The 20,737-nt window shown below is 41.7% G+C and overlaps 1 protein-coding gene across 1 annotated transcript in view; it reads right to left on the bottom strand.

Annotated features, from left to right (window-relative positions):
* Positions 1-13,985: 13,985 nt before the first annotated feature.
* The window catches only part of Abcb5 (ATP binding cassette subfamily B member 5), a 104,888-nt gene continuing 98,136 nt past the window's right edge, over positions 13,986-20,737 (bottom strand). The window contains 3 exon segments of the mRNA XM_042055397.1: positions 13,986-14,173; positions 19,921-20,107; positions 20,493-20,599. Of these exon segments, the coding sequence (XP_041911331.1) occupies positions 13,986-14,173; positions 19,921-20,107; positions 20,493-20,599 (482 nt within the window).

Raw genomic sequence — 20,737 nt, 5'->3', positions numbered from 1 at the left:
CTGTCGCGCAGCCTCTCTCCTGGCCCTGTCGGGCTCGTACGCCTGGCCTGGGCTCCAGTGTCGGCTCACCGTCTTACGCTCTCTCCCCAACTCCCGGTTCCCCCTTTCTCCGACTTCCCTCTCCTGATTTTATGAAAGGGATGTGGACAGTAAGTAAGCACGCATCTGCGACTGGAGCCCTGGCTCCCTTCTGCAAGGTGACAGCGAGGCCTGGCGCAGTGGGAACCCGCTCCTCCAGCTCCCGGCCGGCGAAACTTCGAGGGGGCAGAAGCCTCTGGAGTTAGAATGGGGTGTCTGATAGACCCGCCCTCGGCCTCTGCGGCTGCGGAAAGCTCAGTGCTCAATCGGCTTGAGCAGAAGCTGCAGGGAAGGAGAAGCGGAAGGTCGGGCAAGGCACCCTGCCCGGACCCCTGAGCGCGCCCCTTGTGCCGCTGTCCCACTTTGAGCACTGCCCTGCACGCAGCTCTGCTGCACCCTGACCGGGTTAGCAGAATTTAGCTCTCCCAGACCGGGTTAGCAGAATTTAGCTCTCCCACTCAGCTCTGCGTAGCTCTTTTGCGCCCTGCGTGTGAACCCCTGCGACTTGTGCGAAGGGAAATCAATGCCGCTACCGGTTTTCATCTCTGTGACTTTTTTTTTTTAAACTGAAAAACTGAGAGGAAAAATAAACAAGCAATCTTCCTCTTAGCTTCCCGTTTAAATACTTTTTCCTCTGCCTGTGAGCACGTCTTTCCAAACTGCTATTATCGGTCCCAAAGTTATTTTAATGGCAGTAATTTATGGGGTGGGGGTGGGACTGAGGGTAGGTGTCTTTTTCTTATGCAAAAATACCCCCTTTCCGGTGAGAGCAGATTAACCACCTTCGTGTTTGTCCCTTTCTACCTCGTTTTTTCATCATTCCCGATCATCTTCTTCTAATCTTTTTTTTCTCCCCCTTTGGGTTAATTCAACAGTCAGTTTATTTACTCATTTCTGTAAATTATTGCAAGTCGTTTAATATTTTAGGATTAAACTTTTTGTGTTTTAAACTCAAACGAAAAAGCTATCGTTTATTTCAGATGAGGCTGCAGTTTAAATGCCAAAAGAGGGAAATAGGAAATAAAATTGAAATTCTTTGTAAAATATATCTGAACCTAATGGTTTGTACAGCTGAAAAGTCGTTCTTGGTTAGTTTCCCATTAGACATGACTCTGCCGCTGTGAGGTGTGAGGCACATTGTCCAGGAGACGATTTTGTATAGTATTTTTCTTGTACATTACTTCCGGTAAATATTTGAAAATATATTGAAGTAAACTTGATTTTTTTCTTTTTTTTGTCAGAAGAAAATATTAAGAGTTACTACTGAGGTTCTGATGAGCTGCAGGTTTTTTTGAACTCAATTCTGGAGGTGCAGAGCCACACACGCACTTTCCCGGCCTAGTTTTGCTCGAATATGAATTTAGATAGGTATCAAGCTGTAACTAAGACACTGTTTGATAAATGTTGGATGACATTTAATTTAATGGAGCATGTACTTATTTGCATTTGCTGGCAGTCCAGGTGTAGTTAAAGTGAGAGTTCTTCCTATACTTCATAATAACGGGGTCTGGCAAACCCATGTATTAAATAAATTGTCCAAGTGATACTCGACTAACTTTGGCCTTTGTGTATTTCCTGAAGGTGATATTGTTAACTGTTGACAAACACTCCTGACACTACATTTAAGTGTTGTTTGCAGAGTCTGCAAACTAACTATTCATTGTAATGTTGAAATAATTTGGATATTTCACATTGAAATGAAAAGCCTTTCTCTGGAACTTTTTAGACTTGCATTTTAAATGCATGAAATGTAATTGATTTATTTGTAATATTTTAAATGGTATTAATAAACTCAGATAAAAGACTAGGTCAGTTAATTTGTATTTTTTTCCCTTTTAAAACTGTGGGCATTTGCATTTTATCTTCAGTTTTAATGTCTAATTTAAACAAAATATGACCCTGTTTTTTGGTAATATTTAAATATTTGCCTTTAAGATATTATGTAGATGGAAGGTCTATTTGGCAAAGCTGTGTTTTCTTTGTTTATCAAGATAAAGTTTATAGTGTATAAGATATGTGATTAATTATTTACCATTAGATTTAGCTCATAGCATCAGGATTTATTGATCTCTTAGAACTTGTAGTAATTTACCAAACAATTCAAAGAGATTTCATGTTGCTGCTTCCTTCTCAGGCTTCAGAAGGCCTCAGGTTGTTGGCCTTTGATTGCATTTAGTATTTAAAAGGCCAAGACTTAACATGAAAGATCAATACATCTAAAATAAAAGCATCATTTGAAGATCGCTTCTGTTGTTAGGAGGCAGAGGAGGTCAAGCTATCAAAAGCTTGTTTTTTGGCATTCTGTCATAGCTAAAGATTCTGCAGAGGTAAATATTAGTAGATTCCTGTTGAAATGAGTTATCTGTTCTTTAAAAGTCTCTAAACGGTCACCAAAGAAAAGGAAGGTTAAACCTTAATCTATCTACGAGGCTATTGTTCAAAGGTGTCAATGATGCCAATAAAAAAGCATTGTCTTGTTATGTCTAAGTGCATTTAAGCAATGAGTGTTCCTTGAGCCATACTTTGAAACATAATATACTTTAAATGTTGATTGATGTTATATCAAACTATTTCACTATTAGATTAATATTATTTTGAATCAAACTGAATAAAAAGTTAGTGTGTTGAGATTCTGCTAAGTTTAGCTTCTTTCTTTCTGTTCACATTCTCCTCACATCAGTCCAGTCTTGGTATTCATCTTGAATTGAAAATATTTTCATAGAAATTTATGTAAAGTTATAATACATAGGAAGAAGTGAAAAAAATGCAGCAGATTATAAATCCTATGAAAAGTCTAAACAGAAGCAATCAGGTTTGTAGTTCAATATGCTGTATAATAATAAATACTGTTGGTGTCCAATCAGCAGAGTCTTCACCACCTGTCCACTCCACTCACACTCAAGTCCTGTGCTCAGAGACAAACAAATTAGTTTGGGATACTGTGGCTCTAAGAAATGTTTACTAAGAAAAATAAAATAGTTTCTGTCACCTTTTTCCTAGGAGTAATGCAGAACACAGTTTAAGTGTTTCTTTTTTGTTGAAAGTCGCAGTAGCTGAGGGATGCAGAGAAGCCACTGCTACAGTTAATGGAAAGGCAGGTATGAGACCAACTGCTTGGTCCATTCATAGGGATGAATATTTGATTGGAGAGGTGGATTGTCTGAGAAATGATTTCTTTGGGGTGCAGAAAGGAGGGCTTATTGTTGTCTTGTGGTGTTCAAACTTTCACTTTCTTTTGCTTCCCTCAGTTTAGCTTGAATTTAGTTTAGTTTTTAGTTTTTTGTTTTTTTTTATCTGCTTGGAGCGGTATTTCTAACTTAGTCTCACAGAGTGGGGGGAGTCCTCTTTGGGTGCTGAACAACATGTGTCTTTGGGGAGGAAGGAAGATGACACACAAAAGAGGTTCTCTTCTGTGTCGCCGATAATGGCTGGAAACTCACTGCCATGAAGCCAGAGAGGCTGTCACTTTGAACCAAAGGACAAGCTTCCGGGCTTGCAGATCAAGGTAGAGTCAAACTAGCTGTTGACCCAGAGGTCAGGCCTGCCTGTGTCAGCCCACCCTCCGGAGTTTCAGAAGGCACTGCCCCTCCCCAAGGACTGGTGCTATTCAGCCCTCCTGGTTCCTCCCTCAAGCCTTCCCCAAGCTTGAGTCTGAACTTCCCCACCTTGCCTGCTTTTCCCCTGGTTTCTTTATCACCTTTCTTTTTAGATGAGCTTGTTCACTTAGGTACCTGACTGATTAGGTGAAGCTGGACTGTCGCCTAAGATATGTTATGCAGGAAGCCTAATTTAAACCAATGTGGTAGTTGGTCTTCCACAGGAGTGATACTGGAGATTGTTTCTGGGCAGGCTTGTCTCTCCACTGCCCTGTTCCCCTCATCTTGGCATAACTTCTCCACGGGGCTTTTTACATAGGGAACCTACAGCTAACGAAGCCCAGAAGCAGGCAATGAGTAGACTCCTGTGTCTTAAGTATTTCAGTCTACCATTTTTGTCTCCCCATGGATCTTTTAGTAAGGTTATTGAATGAAAAAATTTATTTAAAAAGTGAATATTTGTTAGAAAAGATTACCTCACAAGTCAGAGGATAGGGTCCGCTGGTAATTAAAGCAAAAAACATTTGGGGGAGAAAGTGTAGATTTAAATATACTCAGACTGCCTGAGATAGTAGAGACAAATTTGTTAGTAGAGACAAATCTGTCTGAGATAGTAGAGACAAATACTCATTTGTTTTTCATATAAATGAGGCACTGATTTGATCCCAGTAATTTTGAATAAAGTGTGATTTTAAATTTTTCTGCCTTAAAAAACGTTGCAGGCATTTCTATTGCTCCCCCCACATCACTAAAATAACCACGTAATCGAATTCTCTTTCTGCCCTCTGCCTCCTCCACGCTTCTCTTTCAACTTAAAGTTTTACGACTGACTTTTGAGAAGAGATGTTGTGTAAGGGGGTAATGGAGTACTCTGCGGATTCATGCCGCAGTTCTCCGAGGCCATCTTCCAAAAGCTCCGCTCAGCACAATGGTTGCTGTTATTTAAAAAACTAAGATAGAGAATTTGCTTGCGCCTTTATTTCCTGCTTCCGGATTAAGGGAAAGCCAGTAATCCCTGGGTGTCCTGGACCTCAGCCCCCTGGTTCCAGGGGAAGAGTGAGAGGCCACCCCGTAGACTCTCTCTGGGAACTGAACTTTGATTCGCTGCTTCAGGGGGAGGGAAGAGGTCTATTTTATTTTAGTCCCTGGACGCGTGTTTAATTTAATTTAATTTTCTATGGGGTCTCTTGGCAGCAAGGGAAACAGCCTTCTACATTAGTTTTGGTTCCTAAGGAGAGTCGAGACCCTGGGGACAGCGAAGGGGGCTCGAATCACGTCTCCTAATGTTAGTTTTAAAACTCGAATGCTTGGGTTCTTGTTTGAAGTTCACTTGCCAATCTGGCTGCTCAGGCCGTAAATTCTACTGAAGGCTAACTGGAAGTGAGTGTGACCTATGCTTTGCTGAGGTCCTTCCGTGTTCCTGGGGTTCTCTGAAAACAACCATGGGAGCCGGGGAGGAGTTCCCAGCCCTTCCCTCCGCCACTCGAGGCTCAGCTGTGCCTCTTCCGTACGCAGGCCGCTGTCCGGAAGATAGCTAGCCGCCCCGGGAAGGCTCCCGACTGCCAAGCTCCACCTGTGCCGACTGCTTCGGGGTAGCAGTGGAGGCCTAGGGTGTCAGTGGCAGTTCTGCCGGGGACCCTCTGAGACCCGCAGCACACAAAGGCTCCGCGGCCGTCCGAGCCTTCTGCGCGGACAGCGAGCGCCACCCTGTGCCCCGAGGCCGCTCTGCAGAGCCCGGGGCCTAAGGCTCCAGCAGCACCTCACTCCCCACCCCAAACCTCATTGCCACTAAGTCTGGCTCAATGCGAAAATGTGCTGCGCTTTTTTGGTTTTAGGAATCAGTTTAGCGTCTAGGAGAGAAGAGATTTGGTGGGAAGGTACAGACTCATAGGACCTTGAGCAGAACAACTAAACTTTGCTTAAAGCGTTGTATCTAAAACTCAACCATCTTTATTTCTTGCTTTTTCTCTGCTCTCTCCCTTCTAATCTTTGGGCTTCTAGGTTCTGGGGGGGTGGGGGGTAGCAATCAGTCTTCTTCAGGCCATATCTTGGTGATAATTTAAAGGAGACCGGGGAAGATCAACCACTTTGAAAGAGCCCTCTAAGGGTCCTCATTTGGAGACTGTACCTGCAACCTGCAAGCTGTCTGAGGGAAGGAGCCGGCATTTAGCAAAACTCTTCGCACCTTGGCTCCTTTAGGCCTTCTGTCATGGGTGTTTGTGTTAACTGAGATCCACTTTGTATCCTTTACTGGTCAAGGATGGCGCCCTCAGACTGAGTGAGGCCTCTTCTGAAGTACTAACAGGGAACTCTCCAGGAGGCACACCGCTGCAAGACAGAGCTCTCAAGGTTACTCCATTGATTTCCCACGTACCGCGGAGCCGTACGTGTGCCCAGCGCAAGCAATGCAAAAGTGCTTGTGGCGGCCTACAAGGAATGCAGTCACCAACAGCTCTAGAACATAATTGACAAGTCCCCCTACGGAGCACCACCCTCCTCCCCGCCCCCACCCCCACCCCCCACCCTCCACCCCCGAGTCCGGAAAGCCAGGAAACACTGGAATGCCGCGTTCTCTCACCCTTTTGTGCCTAGGTGTTGCAAACCACTGAAGTACAGAGCTTTGTGCTTTGATCTCATGGCCCTGCCATTCTGTAGCACAGAGGGGTGGGTTTAAATTAAATTTCTTTTTCTGCTGATAAATTCTAATGGGCCTCAGAAGGAGAATAATTATGCAGTAACATTTCATGGGTTGTTGGAGTGGGAATTCCCACTGCGCTGTCACCAGGAAAAGAATGCTCAATGCTAAATGAAGCTTCGCAAGTAAGCCACAAGTGTCTTTCAAGACCCCTGACGATAATCCAGGCCATTTTTACTTTTATCTTTCTCGCCTCTGCTAAGCAGTGTCATTTTTTTCTTACATTCAAGGGTTTTTTTTTTTTGGTGATTAAAAATATTGGAAACAATCAATACTTAAAAGTTTTTTAATCAGTACTTAAATAGTTCTTGAGAGTAAAAAAAAAAGAACTGTGTTGTTGATTAAACCATGACAAACACATGACCTTGGCGAAAGCTGGGGCAGTATTCTGGCAAAGGGAACACACACCCAGAATGAAGGGCCACCTGAGATTTGCCCTCACACTAGATTTAGGTCTGGCTCACCCTTTTTTGCTTTTATTTTTGGGTTTGTTGTTGCTGCTGCTGCTGCTCTGTTTTCTTAATTGCAGAAAAGTAGCCACATTTTTAAGAGGTGTCTGATCCCTAAGACTTTGAATCTGCCTAGTTTTGCATCCACACAGCTCAGAAATGGCTTCTTCACTAGAGAAGGTGTAAAGGAAAAAAACACCTTTGTTGCTCCATGCTCCCTACCTGAGGAGGACTATATCTTGGAGATTTTAATTTACATTTAATCTTATGCCAAGGTTAATAAAAATTGTCAACAATTTGGACACTGTAAATGTAGCATGGCTATTTAATATCAAAAGGAAAGCAGTCCCTAAACCTAAAAAATAAAAGAACTCTAAATTTGTCATTTTAAGCACAATGAAGGCTTTCTTGGTTTTTTGTATTATTATTATTATTAAGAAAAACCCTGTTCTTCATTCACACCAGTGTTCCATTCCACACTGTTTTCCTTGTTTAGTTTATGTTCTTTAAGTTTCTTCCCTGAAATGAATTGAACTCCCACAAGCATCACGATTTCTAAATCAACACATAGAAATCAGAGCCTGCTTATCAAGTTTTTGCTCCTCTCCCAGCAGCCCTGTGAAAGGCCCAAACAATGAGTTGATTTACATTATGATTACTTCACCCCAAACTCTGTGCAAATGCTGGATACTTTCAATAATTCACCTTGGGTTATCTTTATGTCTGTGGGGGAACCAATCCTTCCAGCTCTCAAGTTTTTGGCCACTGCATTTTAAATCCTGAAATAGAAGAAAGTAGTTGGCCTCTCCCTTCACGGAGTTCAAGTAATTGACTAGTTCAACTGAAAAGAAAAGGTTTGTACTGCCCAATTTTGTACCCAATTTAATGCCCCCAATTACAAGGGGACCCTATCATCAGGTTTCCCACCACTTCAGGAGGCTGTGTCCTTGCTTGTGTGTTGATCAGTGCTTGTTCCCCCTGCATACCTATCCCTTAGTTCAGCCCCACCCCCTTCCCTAAGCAGGTTCTTTCCCCATTCAATTTAGCTCACAATGGCCTTTGTAAAGGAAGGAACTTTGTGGCTGGTGGAAATGTATTGAAAAGATATTTTCATTGCCTCAGTGGCATTTTAAAAATATCGTTGAGTTATATCTACTCTAACTTGTTAGATATACGAACTCATCATCTGGGAGAAAATAATCTTTGTAATATGTCTTCCCTCAACTCTAATTAAATGAGCTGTATTGGGTTACACACATACATGACATTTTCCATGTCCTCAGTAAATTACACACATACACGACACTTTCGATGTCTTCAGTAAGTTAGACAAATACATGACATTTCCATGTCCTTGGTAAGTTACACACATACACACTTTCCATGTCCTCAGTAAGTTGCACACACACATGACACTTTACATGTTCTCAGTATTGACATATTTAAGATAATATCATAGTTAAGTACTGTATTAATGACTGCAGATCACTAAAGCCACTTAACAAATATTTTGAGAACAGAACATTGTGTGTCCTATATACACACTTTATAGGACGCATGACACATTTTCATTAGTATGTAATTATTCAATGAAACGTGTTACCAGTGACATGTGCTTACTTGTGTGTTTTAGTATGAATACCCTGAAAGTCAGATTTAATTAAGTTTTTCCACTCTTAAAACTCTACTTGTTTTGTAGGGAGGTTACTTCCACAAAGGTGTGCTGAGCACCGCTGGGAGGAGACAGTGCTCTGTCGGCCACTTCTTCAGTTCTTCTTTGCTCTAAAAGTTGGGTATGTTAAAATTCACTTAAAGGTGAACCACTGGCTATGGGATCTTAGGTAGTATACAGAATTTCCATGGTTCCCCTCACCCAATATTTTATCCAAAAATTTTAAGAAAACTTATCTAATTTAAGTCTATAATTTTATTTCATTTATGGACAGCCAAATTAAAGATTCAATCTGACAGAGCTGGGCAGTCAGGGTGCACACTTTTAACCCCAGCACTCGGGAGGCAGAGGCAGGTGGATCTCTGTAAATGAAAGGCCAGCCTGGTCTACAAGAGCTCTTTTCAGGACAGCTAGGACTGTTACACAGAGAAACCCGGTCTTAAAAAAGACAAAAAACAAAACAAAACAAAAATCTGTCAGCATTCCTTTCTTTCTTTTTCTTTTTTCTTTTTTTCTTCCCTTTGAGATAGGGGTCTCTGGCTATCCTGGATTTTACTCTGTAGGCCAGGCTGGCCTCAAACTTAGAGATCTGCCTGTCTTTGCCTCTTGAGTGAGTGCTAGGAGTAAAAGCGTACGCCACCACCCAGCTATGGTCAGTATTCTTACTTTAAATAATTTAATGTACATCATTTATTTATTTATTTATTTATTTATTTATTTATTTATTTATTTATTTAAAATTTCCACCTCCTCCCATCCTCCCATTTCCCTTAGCCTCCTTATCCTCCCCCTTCCCCTTCCTCTCCAGTCCTAAGAGCAGTCAGAGTTCCCTGCCCTGTGGGAAGTCCAAGGCCCCCCCCCCCTCCATCCAGGTCTAGGAAGGTGAGCATCCAAATTGACTAATTTCCCAAAAAGCCAGTACATGCAGTAGAATCAAAAGCCGGTGTCATTATCATTGTCTTCTCTGTCCACCCTCATAGTCAGCCACATTCAGAGAATCTGGTTTGATCACATGCTCCTTCAGTCCCAGTCCATTAAATGGACATATTTAGCAGCATTTTATTTATAATCTATATTTAAAAAATTTTTATACTTCGAAAGGACTTATTTTCCTTAATATAACCTTTCAAAATACGAGCAATTTAATGATTCATTTATTTCTTCTTATTTTTTGACTTGATTTTTAGGTTATGTTTGTTTTGGAAATTGAGTTTGTCAGAGTACAAAAAGATTTAAAAATTGGGCCTCTCTCTTTTTTCTGTCTGTCTGTCTGTCTGTCTGTCTGTCTGTCTGTCTGTCTGTCTCTCTTTTCTTTCTCTTTCAGTACAAGTTGTTTGTCTTTTATATTTAAAAAGTTGCATATATTTTTGTCTTGTTCAATTAAGATTATAGAAAAAAAGAAAAAAATCTTCTAGTTAGGAAATCTCATGTGACTAGATTTCTAGCAAAACACTAGATAGTGAGTTAAATTTGAATTTTAGGCTAACAGCAAATATTTAAAAAATATAAATGTACCTTCCACAAAATTTGGATCATGTTTATACTAAAGTTGTTCAATAAACTTTTAAAAAAATAAAAGTTTAAGCCGGGCGGTGGTGGCGCACGCCTTTAATCCCAGCACTCGGGAGGCAGAGGCTGGCGGATCTCTGTGAGTTCGAGACCAGCCTGGTCTACAAGAGCTAGTTCCAGGACAGGCTCCAAAGCCACAGAGAAACCCTGTCTCGAAAAACCAAACCAAAAAATAAATAAATAAATAAATAAAAATAAATAAATAAATAAAATAAAAGTTTAATAGAAGCCTCAACTTTTTATTTTGCTATTTAAAACTAATTTTTAAATTAGAACTAAGATGACATCATGTTCCCACTTCCTTTTCAACCGGTGTCTGCCCTTCTCCCTGGCCTTACTCCTCAACCTCCTGACCTCTTCTTCTTTAACTGGTATTGTTTATATAGATATTCATGGTAGGCAGATATATCCTGGGGCCTGATATTTAAACTTCTGATAAACTTTTGAAGACACTAGGAAAGCACAGATTACTGTATGATAAGAGCGTTTAAAAGTGCAAGGTAGAAATGGCCACACTGCTCCCCCCAGGAGGACAAAGCAGCTTTGACTCCAGCAGACAGCAATTAGTCTCAAGCTACAGCACTGTGAAATTTCACACTTTCACACACACACACTCACACACACACAAACACACATACACATGCACACATGCTTGCTGCTCTAATAAGAAAGAAATCATTCTTCCTCTTTCTTCTCTTCTTCCTCATCTTCATTTTGAGATGGTTTCATGTACCCCAGGCTAACAAACTCACCTGTAGCTGAGTGAGGATTTATGAACCAACCTTCCTTCCCTTCCTTCCTTCCTCCCTCCCTCCCTCCCTCCTTTTTTCCTTCCATCCTTCCCTCCCTCCTTTCTTCCTTCTATCCTTCCCTCCTCCTTTCCTCCCTCCCTTCCCTAATCCCTTCCTCCCTCCCTTCCCTCCCTCCCTTTTCTCCCTCCCTTCCTTCCTTCCTTCCTTCCTTCCTTCCTTCCTTCCTTCCTTCCTTCGTCCCCTCTTTCCTCCCTCCCTTCCCTCCCTCCCTCCCTTTCTCCCTCCCTCCCTTCCTCCCTCCCTCCCTTTCTCCCTCCCTCCCTCCCTCCCTCCCTCCCTCCCTCCTTCCTTCCTTCCATCTTTCCTTCTTTCCTCCTCCCTCCCTCCCTCCCTCCCTCCCTCCCTCCCTCCCTTCCTTCCTTCCTTCCCTCCCTCCCTCCCTCCCTCCCTCCCTTAATTTTTCCCTTCCTCCCTCCTTCCTTCCTTCCTTCCTTCCTTCCTTCCTTCCTTCCTCCCTCCCTCCCTTACTCCTTCCCCTCCCTTCTGCCCTCCTTTCTTCCCTCCCTCCCCTCATTCCCTTCCTTTCTTCCCTCCCTCCCTCCTTCCCTTTCTTCCTTCCTTCTCTCCCTTCCTCCCTCTCTCCCTCCCTCCCTCCCTCCCTCCCTCCCTCCCTCCCTCCCTTCCTTTCTTCCTTCATTTTTGGACAGGGTTTCTCTTCATAGCACTGGCTGTCCTCTCTGTAGAACAGACTGGTCTCAAACTCACAGAGATCCACCCTCCTCTGCCTCCTGAATGCTGGGATTAAAGGTGTGCACCACCATCAACTGGCTTTTTCCACCTTTTCTTTTACTGTGTCCCAGGTTAGTCTTGTACTCATGACAATCCTCTTGCCTCAGCCAATCACATATTGGATTACTGCAGTGTGCTACCATGCCCAATTTATAATGATGTTTTAAATGTTATGTTTGTTTCTGTTCAGAAACAAAAATTCAATCAAGGAATACCGTGTGCCTCCTTGTGTTTAGTAACTCATTTGAATTATTAAAAATAAGTCTGAGTATGGGGATGAGTCAGTCATAATTTCAGAATATAGAATCATAAAAGAAAACTGAAACTATCCTTGTGTTCTTGCTTTAGAGAAAATAATCTTTGTTTGAAAAGTAAATCACCCCCATCATCTTGTCGTTATGTCGCTACTATTAACTATTCTATTTTAAAATGTTTAGGAATTAAAGTTTTGTCATCTTACAATGCTTGAAAGTATCTTAAAATAGTATAAACTTTAGTCTCTGGGTATACAAGGATTTACTCAGAATTCAGTTTCTATTTTTGTTTAAAAATAGTGAGAGAATAGAGATTAGTTTGTCCTCATAGTTACTGATGATTTCATATTCTCTGTGTTTACCACGTCACTAGCTCAGTAGTGTTATTCACTAGGCCTTTAGAAAAGTGACAGGTTTCCTGTTTTAACTGCATGCAAATCACAGCACACTGAAGATAATAAAAGTGGAGAAAAGAATCATCATCTTTTTTAAAACCTTGAGGGCTGGTGAGATGTCTCAACTTACGGGCAAGAGCTCCTGTCACAAGCCTGATGACCTGTGCTTGATGCCCAGGACACACATGGTGGAACTGGAACCAATTCCCCCAAATTGTTATTTGACCTCATTGGACACTGTGCCACATGTGTGCTCCCCCAATAAGTGAATAAATGTAAATAAATCTTATTAAGAATTTTTCAAAAGCAAAGAATGCTTGTTTTCAAAGTTTATGTTTAAAACTCCTACCTAAGCATTTTGTATATAAACTCATTAGTTTTTAAATTTTTTATTTCTTGAATTAACAAATTTTTTTTGAGATGCTGATGCAGGCTATATATTTTCCCTTAGAAAATACATTTCTCAGCCTTTAATTCCAGCACCCAGGAGGCAGAGGTGGGTGGATCATTGTGAGTTTGAGGCAAGCCTTGCTTACAGAGTGAGTTCTGGGACAGCCAGGCTACATAGACAAACCCTGTGTTGAAAAACCAAACCAAAAGAAAAGCAACAGCAAACAAACACCAACATGTCTCACACACTCTCTGATGCCTGTCAGGGAACCACTGGGCTCCATTGGGGAGTGAGCATATTTGTATGCTGCACTAAAATGGGACTCATTTCAGAAATATTTGTTGGAGTCGAGTCAAGAAAAACTTCTTTAATCGCTGCTTCAGTAGTCCACCTTAACAAGAATTAATGCAGAGAAAGTAGGGTTAAATTTTGTCTGACTACACTGTTGGGTTCTGGATCTTCATCAAAGAGAAAAACTGAAGTATTGCTCAAGTTCAGAATAGGACTGAATGCTGGGATTTCCATCTCTCTGACTAGTTCTGGCTATGCTGGGTTTGTGATATCATTTGTCAAATGCTTTAACTTTGTGTGGTTTAATGTCATAAGATTTCTGCCAATATATGGGAACATGCCAAGTCATTCTGGGCTGTCACTAGTGTACATCCCAATTTTAAAACAATTGTAGCCCAAATCATAAAAAACAGAGACAGATATTGGGGTTCAACCTGAAGATTCGAAAAGCAAATCAGCCAAGCCCCTAGAGAGCTCTTACCTCTAAGAAATCCACAGTCTGAAAGAGAGAGTTCCTGTCTTCTCCTGTCCTATATTCCTCTCTAGTGCTGGGATTAAAGGTGTGCACTGCCACCCAGCCTCTGTGACTAACTAGTGTTAACTGGGATTAAAGGTGTGTGCCACCACTGCCTGGTCTGTATGGCTGACTAGTGCAGATGTTTTACTCTCTGATCTCCGGGCAAGCTTTATTTACTAAAATACAAATGAAATATCACTACAAAATTTTTTTATTATTTGAGTCAGTATTTAGCAAAGTGTGTGTGTGTGTGTGTGTGTGTGTGTGTGTGTGTGTGTGTGTGTGTGGGTGTAATGCTGGAGATAGAATCCTGGACTTAGTACATGCAAGTCACATGCTGTATATCCTCAATGCTTGAGGCAGTATTTATTTTAGAATATTTGGAAAATCAGTCTCAGCAATCCAAACCTCAGTAGCGCCTGAACTGAGAACTGAAACTCAGTTGAGTTGTGGCTCTTACTGTCACTTTTTTCCAAATCTTAGCCATTGCTTTACTCAATATTTATGCTTCTACTTAAAAGATACCCTCTCCCAATTTCAATGTTGTAAATCTGTCCCTTTAAAATGATTTTGTAAACCTTTAACTCCTGGTGGGAGATCTTTGAGCATCTGTTTCCTTAGTGCTTCTCTTGTTTTCACAAGATCGTTATCAAGATCTGATTTAGAGGAAGGAGGGTGATGATGTAACTGGGCTTCAGAAAGAACAAAGAGGTTAGGATAAGACCCTGAAAGTGAAGATAGCAGAGATGATTCAAAAGTCTGAGGCAATCAGTGTAGACATCATATCTAATATCTCCCTGCACTGAACACTTTTGACAAAGACTGGGAAGCCTGAGGCCTTGCTGGGTATCAATGTTGGAGGCACTGTATTTCTAACTCCCCTGTGCTACAGTAAGGATGTATAAGAAAAATTGTGGAAGGGGTATCTTAGGTTAGCTGGTGAAATTCCATCCACGAGGGATGTTAGGTTAGCTGGTTGGATTCTATCCATGAGGAATGTTGGGTTAACTGTTGGGATTCTATCCAGAAGGGATGTTGGGTTAACTGGTGGGATTCTAAGCAGAAAGGATGTTGGCTTAGCTTGTGGGATTTCAAGCATGAAGGATGTTGGCTTAGCTTGGAATTCCAAGCATGAAGGATGTTGGGTTAGCTGGTGGGATTCCATCTATCAGGGATGCCGAGTTAACTGGTGGGATTCCATTCATGAGGAATGGTCGGTTGATTAGCTGGCAGAATTCCAAAATTACTCTAGCTTGTGTCAAGCTGACATCAAACTCACAGCACAATAAGGTTTGAGTTGAGCCAACGTACCTAGACCCAGCCCTCTACTGAGAGCATCAGGACTGTGAGCACACTCTTTTGGGCTCCATCAGAGTCTATGCTGCTAATCTTATGCTCATACGAAGTGCCAGAAAAACTCCATTTTACAGTTTATTCTGCAATTCTTAGTGTCCCATGCATGAATTTTTCAGAAGTACTAATCAGGCATTTACTTCTTCTCTGTTTCTTTGGAGATTTGTTCTGTCCCATGCTGGGAAATCACACTGGTCTTGCTGAGTTTCCATGCCTGTTGTTCTGTGAATTCTGTCTGTCCTGTAGAGTCAGGATCTTCTTTTAAACTAATTTGTTGTTCATTAGTCTGCCCTCTTATGGTACACATCTCTAAGAAACTGAGTAGTGCTGGGTCTTGGTTGCACACGCCTTTAATCCCAGTACTTGAGAGGCAGAGGCAGGTGGATCTCAGTGAGTTTGAGGCAAGCCTGGTCTACAGAATGAGTTCCAGGACAGCCAAAGTTACACAAAGAATCTCTGTCTTGAGGCCGGGCGGTGGTGGCACACGCCTTTAATCCCAGCACTCGGGAGGCAGAGGCAGGCGGATCTCTGATTTCGAGGCCAGCCTGGTCTACAAGAGCTAGTTCCAGGAGAGGCTCCAAAGCCACAGAGAAACCCTGTCTCGAAAAACCAAAAAAAAAAAAAAAAAAAAAAAAAAAAAAAAAAAAAAAAAAAAAAAAAAAAAAAGAAGAAGAATCTCTGTCTTGAAAAAAAGGAAACAGAATTCTGAAGAGTAAAAGAATTTATGAAACTGGTACAGTCAAACTTTTGTTTAAACTAAAGCTTGGGGACTAAGAATTTGCATTCTTTTCTTATTTAGGGTTTTCTGAGAATTTGATGATGAAATATGTTTTTCTTCTGTTCCTAATCAGATTGCTAGAGTGTATTACATTATTTAGTGTCTGAGCAATGTCCTATAGCCTCCCCCCTCCGTTCCTTTTTCTTCATTCCTCCCTTCATTTTCTCTTCAAGTCTTTGCTTCACAGTTGTTTACAACATTTTGGTAACTTAACAAACATCAACCCTTTCCTAGAATTTCTTCTTGACTATCAATTGTGCGGAAGGGATTTCTTACATTTGTGGTTTTTAAAAATTAATTAATTTATTTAATAAATTAATTTATTTATAGGCATGCTCTATCTGCATGTACAGCTGCACACCAGAAGAGGGCATCTGATCTTACTACATACAGTTGTAAGCCACCATGTCACTGCTGAGAATTGAACTCAGGACTTCTGGTAGAACAACACCCAGTGCTCTTAACCTCTGAGCCATCTCCCCAGCCCCTACACTTATGGTTTTAAAGTGAACTTTTAAGTTTCTGTAATTATTATTGATAGGGAGATTAGGTTTAAAAGCTACAACACCATCATATCTTTTACCCCTATACCTCCACTTCAAACTTTCTATTTCCTCCCTGTGGTGGTCTGAATGAGAATGCCCCTTATAGGCTCATATATTTGATACTTGGTTCCCAGTTGGTGAAGCTGTTTGGGAAGCATTAGGAGTTGTGGCCTTGTTGGAGCAGATGTGTCATTGGGGTGGACTGTGAGATTTCCAAAGACTCATGCCATTGCCATTGTGCTCTCTCTCTGGCTCAGGATGTGAGCTCTCCGCTGTTTCTGCCTCCACACCTTCATTCTGCTATTATGGAACAATTAAATGTTGTTTTGTTGTTGTTGTTATTTGTTTTATAAGTTTCCTTGGTCATGGTATTTTGTCACTGCAATTAGAAAGTAGGTCAGTCCCTTAACTGTTTCTTATGGGTAAATTTTCTAGCCAGCCTATAGTGCCACTTCACAAATCCTTTTAGAATAAAATCTCAAACAAAAAATGAATATGTGAGTTGATGTTAATATGCTACAAGTTTCATGTAGTCATATGACATCTCTATGTTTCATAGGAAACAGAAATATTCAGTGGTAGAAAGTCAGTTCATTTGCTTTGGCCTAAGTAGAGTCAACAGGAAGGCACACTATAATTTGAGTAAGAGGTGGTAGGGTACACTGACTGGCTTAGTTATAAAATGTTGTGACGTTGTCATATCTTTTGTTTCACTGACCCCTGTGCGTTGTTTATTCTTTTCAGGCCATTCTTGTCCCTTGATGCCCTCATGGTGCTTCAGTTGCTTTACAGCTCATCAGACGGGCGTATCCCCTGAAAAGGAGGGTAAGGTGTGGCCATGACGGACAGCTGCTGTGACCCACATCTCTAGATGTTTCTGTAGTGCATCTTACCTCTCTGGACACCTTCGATGTTGAACTTAGGCTTTCTTGTCTTTTTCAGTGTTACCCAGTGTTTCATTTTTATGTCTTATTTCATAATGATATCCAATTCCAGAGGGAAAGGAGAAGCAAGTAGCTGAAGGTCTTCAGACAAATTTGGACTAAGACGAGTCTAAATAAGTGAGAGGCTGTCAGGCAGAAATCATCCTTTCTCAGGTCACAAATCCTTACGATTAGGAAATATGCCTATTTTAGTTACTTTTCTATTGCTGTGATAAAACACCATGACAAAAAGAGACTTGAGGGGACAGGGGAAAGGAATATTTTCAGGTTACACTTCCACATCACAGTGCATCACTAAGGAAAGTCAAGATAGGAGTCACGGAGGCTGTGGAGGAACACTGCTTACTGAGTTGTCCTCAAGGTGTGCTTGGCCTATAGTCTGCTTTCTATTATAATTCCAGACTGCAACAAAGACAGCACCACCTACAGTGAGTCTTCCCACAGCAATCATGCATCAAGAAGAGCACCCCAACCTTGCCCACAGGGCATCCTAATAGGGACATTTTCTCAGTTAAAGCCCCCTCTTCAGAAAGGGCTCTAGCTTATGTCAAGTTGTCATAAAACTAACCTGCACAAGTGACCATTATCAACCTGATACACAAATACATGACTATTCAACTACAACCTTTCCTTTCTTGTTTACTCTAGGATTTCATAAAAGTATCAAGACATCAATATAAAACACATTCCAAATGCTAAAAGTCCCAGTATTTAAAACAAAGTCTCTTTAAATGCCCAAAGTCTGTGGATGCCTGTAAAATAAAAATTGTAAAAAAAAAAAAATTTAAAAAAACAAGGTAAATATTTTCTCTTTAGGTTTCTCGGACTCACCGTCTTATAGGCTCCAAAGGGCTTGAAACAGCGGATAGACGCAGTGCACACAGCACTTCCCCTAGGTTTGGGGAGTGGTTGTAACTCATGGCAGTTCTTAGAAAAAAAACATTTAATTGGGTGGCTTACTTGCAGTTTCAGAGGCTCAGTTCATTTCCATCTTGATGGGAGCATGGCTGTGTGCCGGCTGATGTGGTACTGGAGCAGTAGCAGAGAGTCCTATAACATGCAGACAACAGGAAGTTGACTGAGACACTGACTAGGTGGTATCCTGAGCAGAGGAAACCGCACAGCCCGCCTCCACAGTGTCTGTCATTCTTCCTTCAACAAGGCCCTACTCAGCCCAGACAAGCCACACCTCCTAATAGTGCCACTCTCTATAGCATTATGGGGGCGAATTACACCCAAACTACCACAATTCCTTAGCCCGGTTTTAAATCCCCTCTTCCCTGTTCTTATGGCCCTGGCACAATTGAACCATTAGGAGCTTTGACTATCTGCATGAGAGTTGCACAAAATTGTGCCATCAACATCCTGTCACTGAAGAGAGAGGGTCTCACAAGTCACTCCTGCTCTCTGAGGGTTTATAGGCAGTTAGTGGTTGCTGAGTATATGCGTGCATGTGTGTGTGTGCATGCACATGCATGTGTGTGTGTATAACTGTGCATGCATGTGACATTTTTGTCAGTGGGTAAATTGCCTATACTCTTGTAAGGAACCCCTTCCCCCACGTTCCTGCAGACAACCCTTATTACACCTGTGGCTTAACACACAAAAGGACATGAAAGTGGGAGGGAGCTGCTTTGGAAGAGCAAGGGGATCGGCAGATGAGATGGACAAAAAGGGCATCAGGGAGTGAATGGGACCAAAATGCATCCGGGTACAAAAATGCCATGAGGAAATCCATTACTACACATAACTAATATGTCCTAAAAACCTTTAGAAAGAGAGGAAGTAAAGATGTCCTTAATGTATTTAAGTGGAAAACATGACTCAGTTAACTGATATTGCCATTTATATAGAACTTACAAATAATTTTATTAAGTACATATAGATTTAAATAAGTTATTTGATAACAATACAGAAAAGCTTTTTAATTTCTCACCCACAGTAGAAATACCTTTTATTTTAAGTAAATATTCACACTTCAGTAAGCCAACACCCAAAGTTTGGAATGGAATCTTTAGGAAGGACTGTGTGAAGTCTGTGCTCCCTGGGACAGCATGAGCCATCTTTCCTGTACAGTTCTTGAACTCCCCACTCCTGCCCACTGAGGGGCTGTTACAGAATTTTAGAAACTGTATATTTATTGAGAGGACAGTTAGAGACGTTCAGCCATTCCAGAGCAAAGGGAGACACAAACAGTACGCTGACATGCTAAGAAGCTCAGTCTTCCTGAGGAAAGATGCAGCAGTCCCCCAGAACTAACCAGCTGCATCCTATCTTTTAGCTAAAGTCTTTCAACTAGACAATGTTCTCCCCAATTTCATCACAGAACTTTGACACAGAAATGCCCATATTTTGCATAAAACTGTTTACAAGAAAATGTATTGGGATATTTTTATGAAATGAGAGATACAGGCACTTTTTCCAGGTAAACTTTGTAAACTCTGTCTTTTTTCTAATTTTAAATTTTATTTTATGTATATAGTGTTTTGCCTGCACATGTGGATGTGCCTTATGTGCATGTCTGGTGCCCACAGAGGCCAGAAGTCGAGTGGATCCTCTGGGGCTGAAGTGACGGTGCTTGTGAGCCATCATATGAAGGCTGGGAATCAACCCCCAGAATCAGCTTCCTCCAGAAGAACTCTAAACCACTGAGCAATCTCTCCAACCTACCTGATTTGCTTTTTAAAATCTGAAGGAAAGACACTTGAACAGAACAGGCATGTACTCAAGTGTCAGGATTCTAGGTATTGACACTTGCAGTGAGAGACCATAGCAGGCCAAGCAATTACTAAGTACTCTTTACATTACATTAAGATCAAAATGCATGCAAGGCTGGTAGCTTCAGGGCATACACTGTGCAGCTACTAATCCAAAGTATGTGTCTCCGTCTCTCAGGAGCTCCTGATGCATTTCCTGCTCCTTGATTTTCCCATTTTATAGAACTACAATCAGATCTGCATTCTGTACTGTGGAGAGTCTGTGAGCCACCACTAGGCAGGTCCTCCCTCTCCGGGCTTTTTCAAGGGCATGCTGAACCATCTGGAAAAGAAAAGGACCAAATGACTTCCAGTTTGGAGCAGATGTTCATAAGTAGGCCTAAGCTCAGCCATTAAGGTAATCTAATGATATTTTTTTTTTTTTTTGCTGCACTTGCTTATTCCCAGAGGAAATGTCAAAATGTGGTGGTTTGAAAGAAAATGGGCTCCTAAGAGAGTGGCGCTGTGTAGGGCCAAAATTATCTCAGGGCCTGTACCTCGGAGGCCTATAGGACAGAGAAAAGCCTGGCTCGAGTTTGAGTGAGAATGAGACAGCAAAAACTAGGTAGATGCTCCTCCAGCCAGGGGGAGGATGTGGCTGCCTCTCATTGGCTGGAGGCACCCTTACATCACAGAGTGTCGCTTAACCTTTATAAGCAGACACTCACTGTAATAGACTGAGTTCCTGCTTTGACTCGACTCCCTATTGCATCTGATTGTCCTGCATTGTGGGGCTGCAGGCATGGGCAGATAGCACCCAGGAGGCTCAGGAAGCCTAGCAGCACCATTAGGAAGTGTGGCCTTGTTGGAGGAAGTGTATCATTGAAGGAGGACTTTGAGGTCTCATGTATGCTCAAACCACACCCAAAAAAGACAGACCATTTCCAGTTGTCTGCTTATCAAGATGTAAAAC

The sequence above is a fragment of the Arvicola amphibius genome, chromosome 7 (genome assembly GCF_903992535.2).
Source record: "Arvicola amphibius chromosome 7, mArvAmp1.2, whole genome shotgun sequence".
Lineage (NCBI taxonomy): Eukaryota > Metazoa > Chordata > Mammalia > Rodentia > Cricetidae > Arvicola > Arvicola amphibius.
This window is presented reverse-complemented; position numbering and strand designations above follow the sequence as displayed.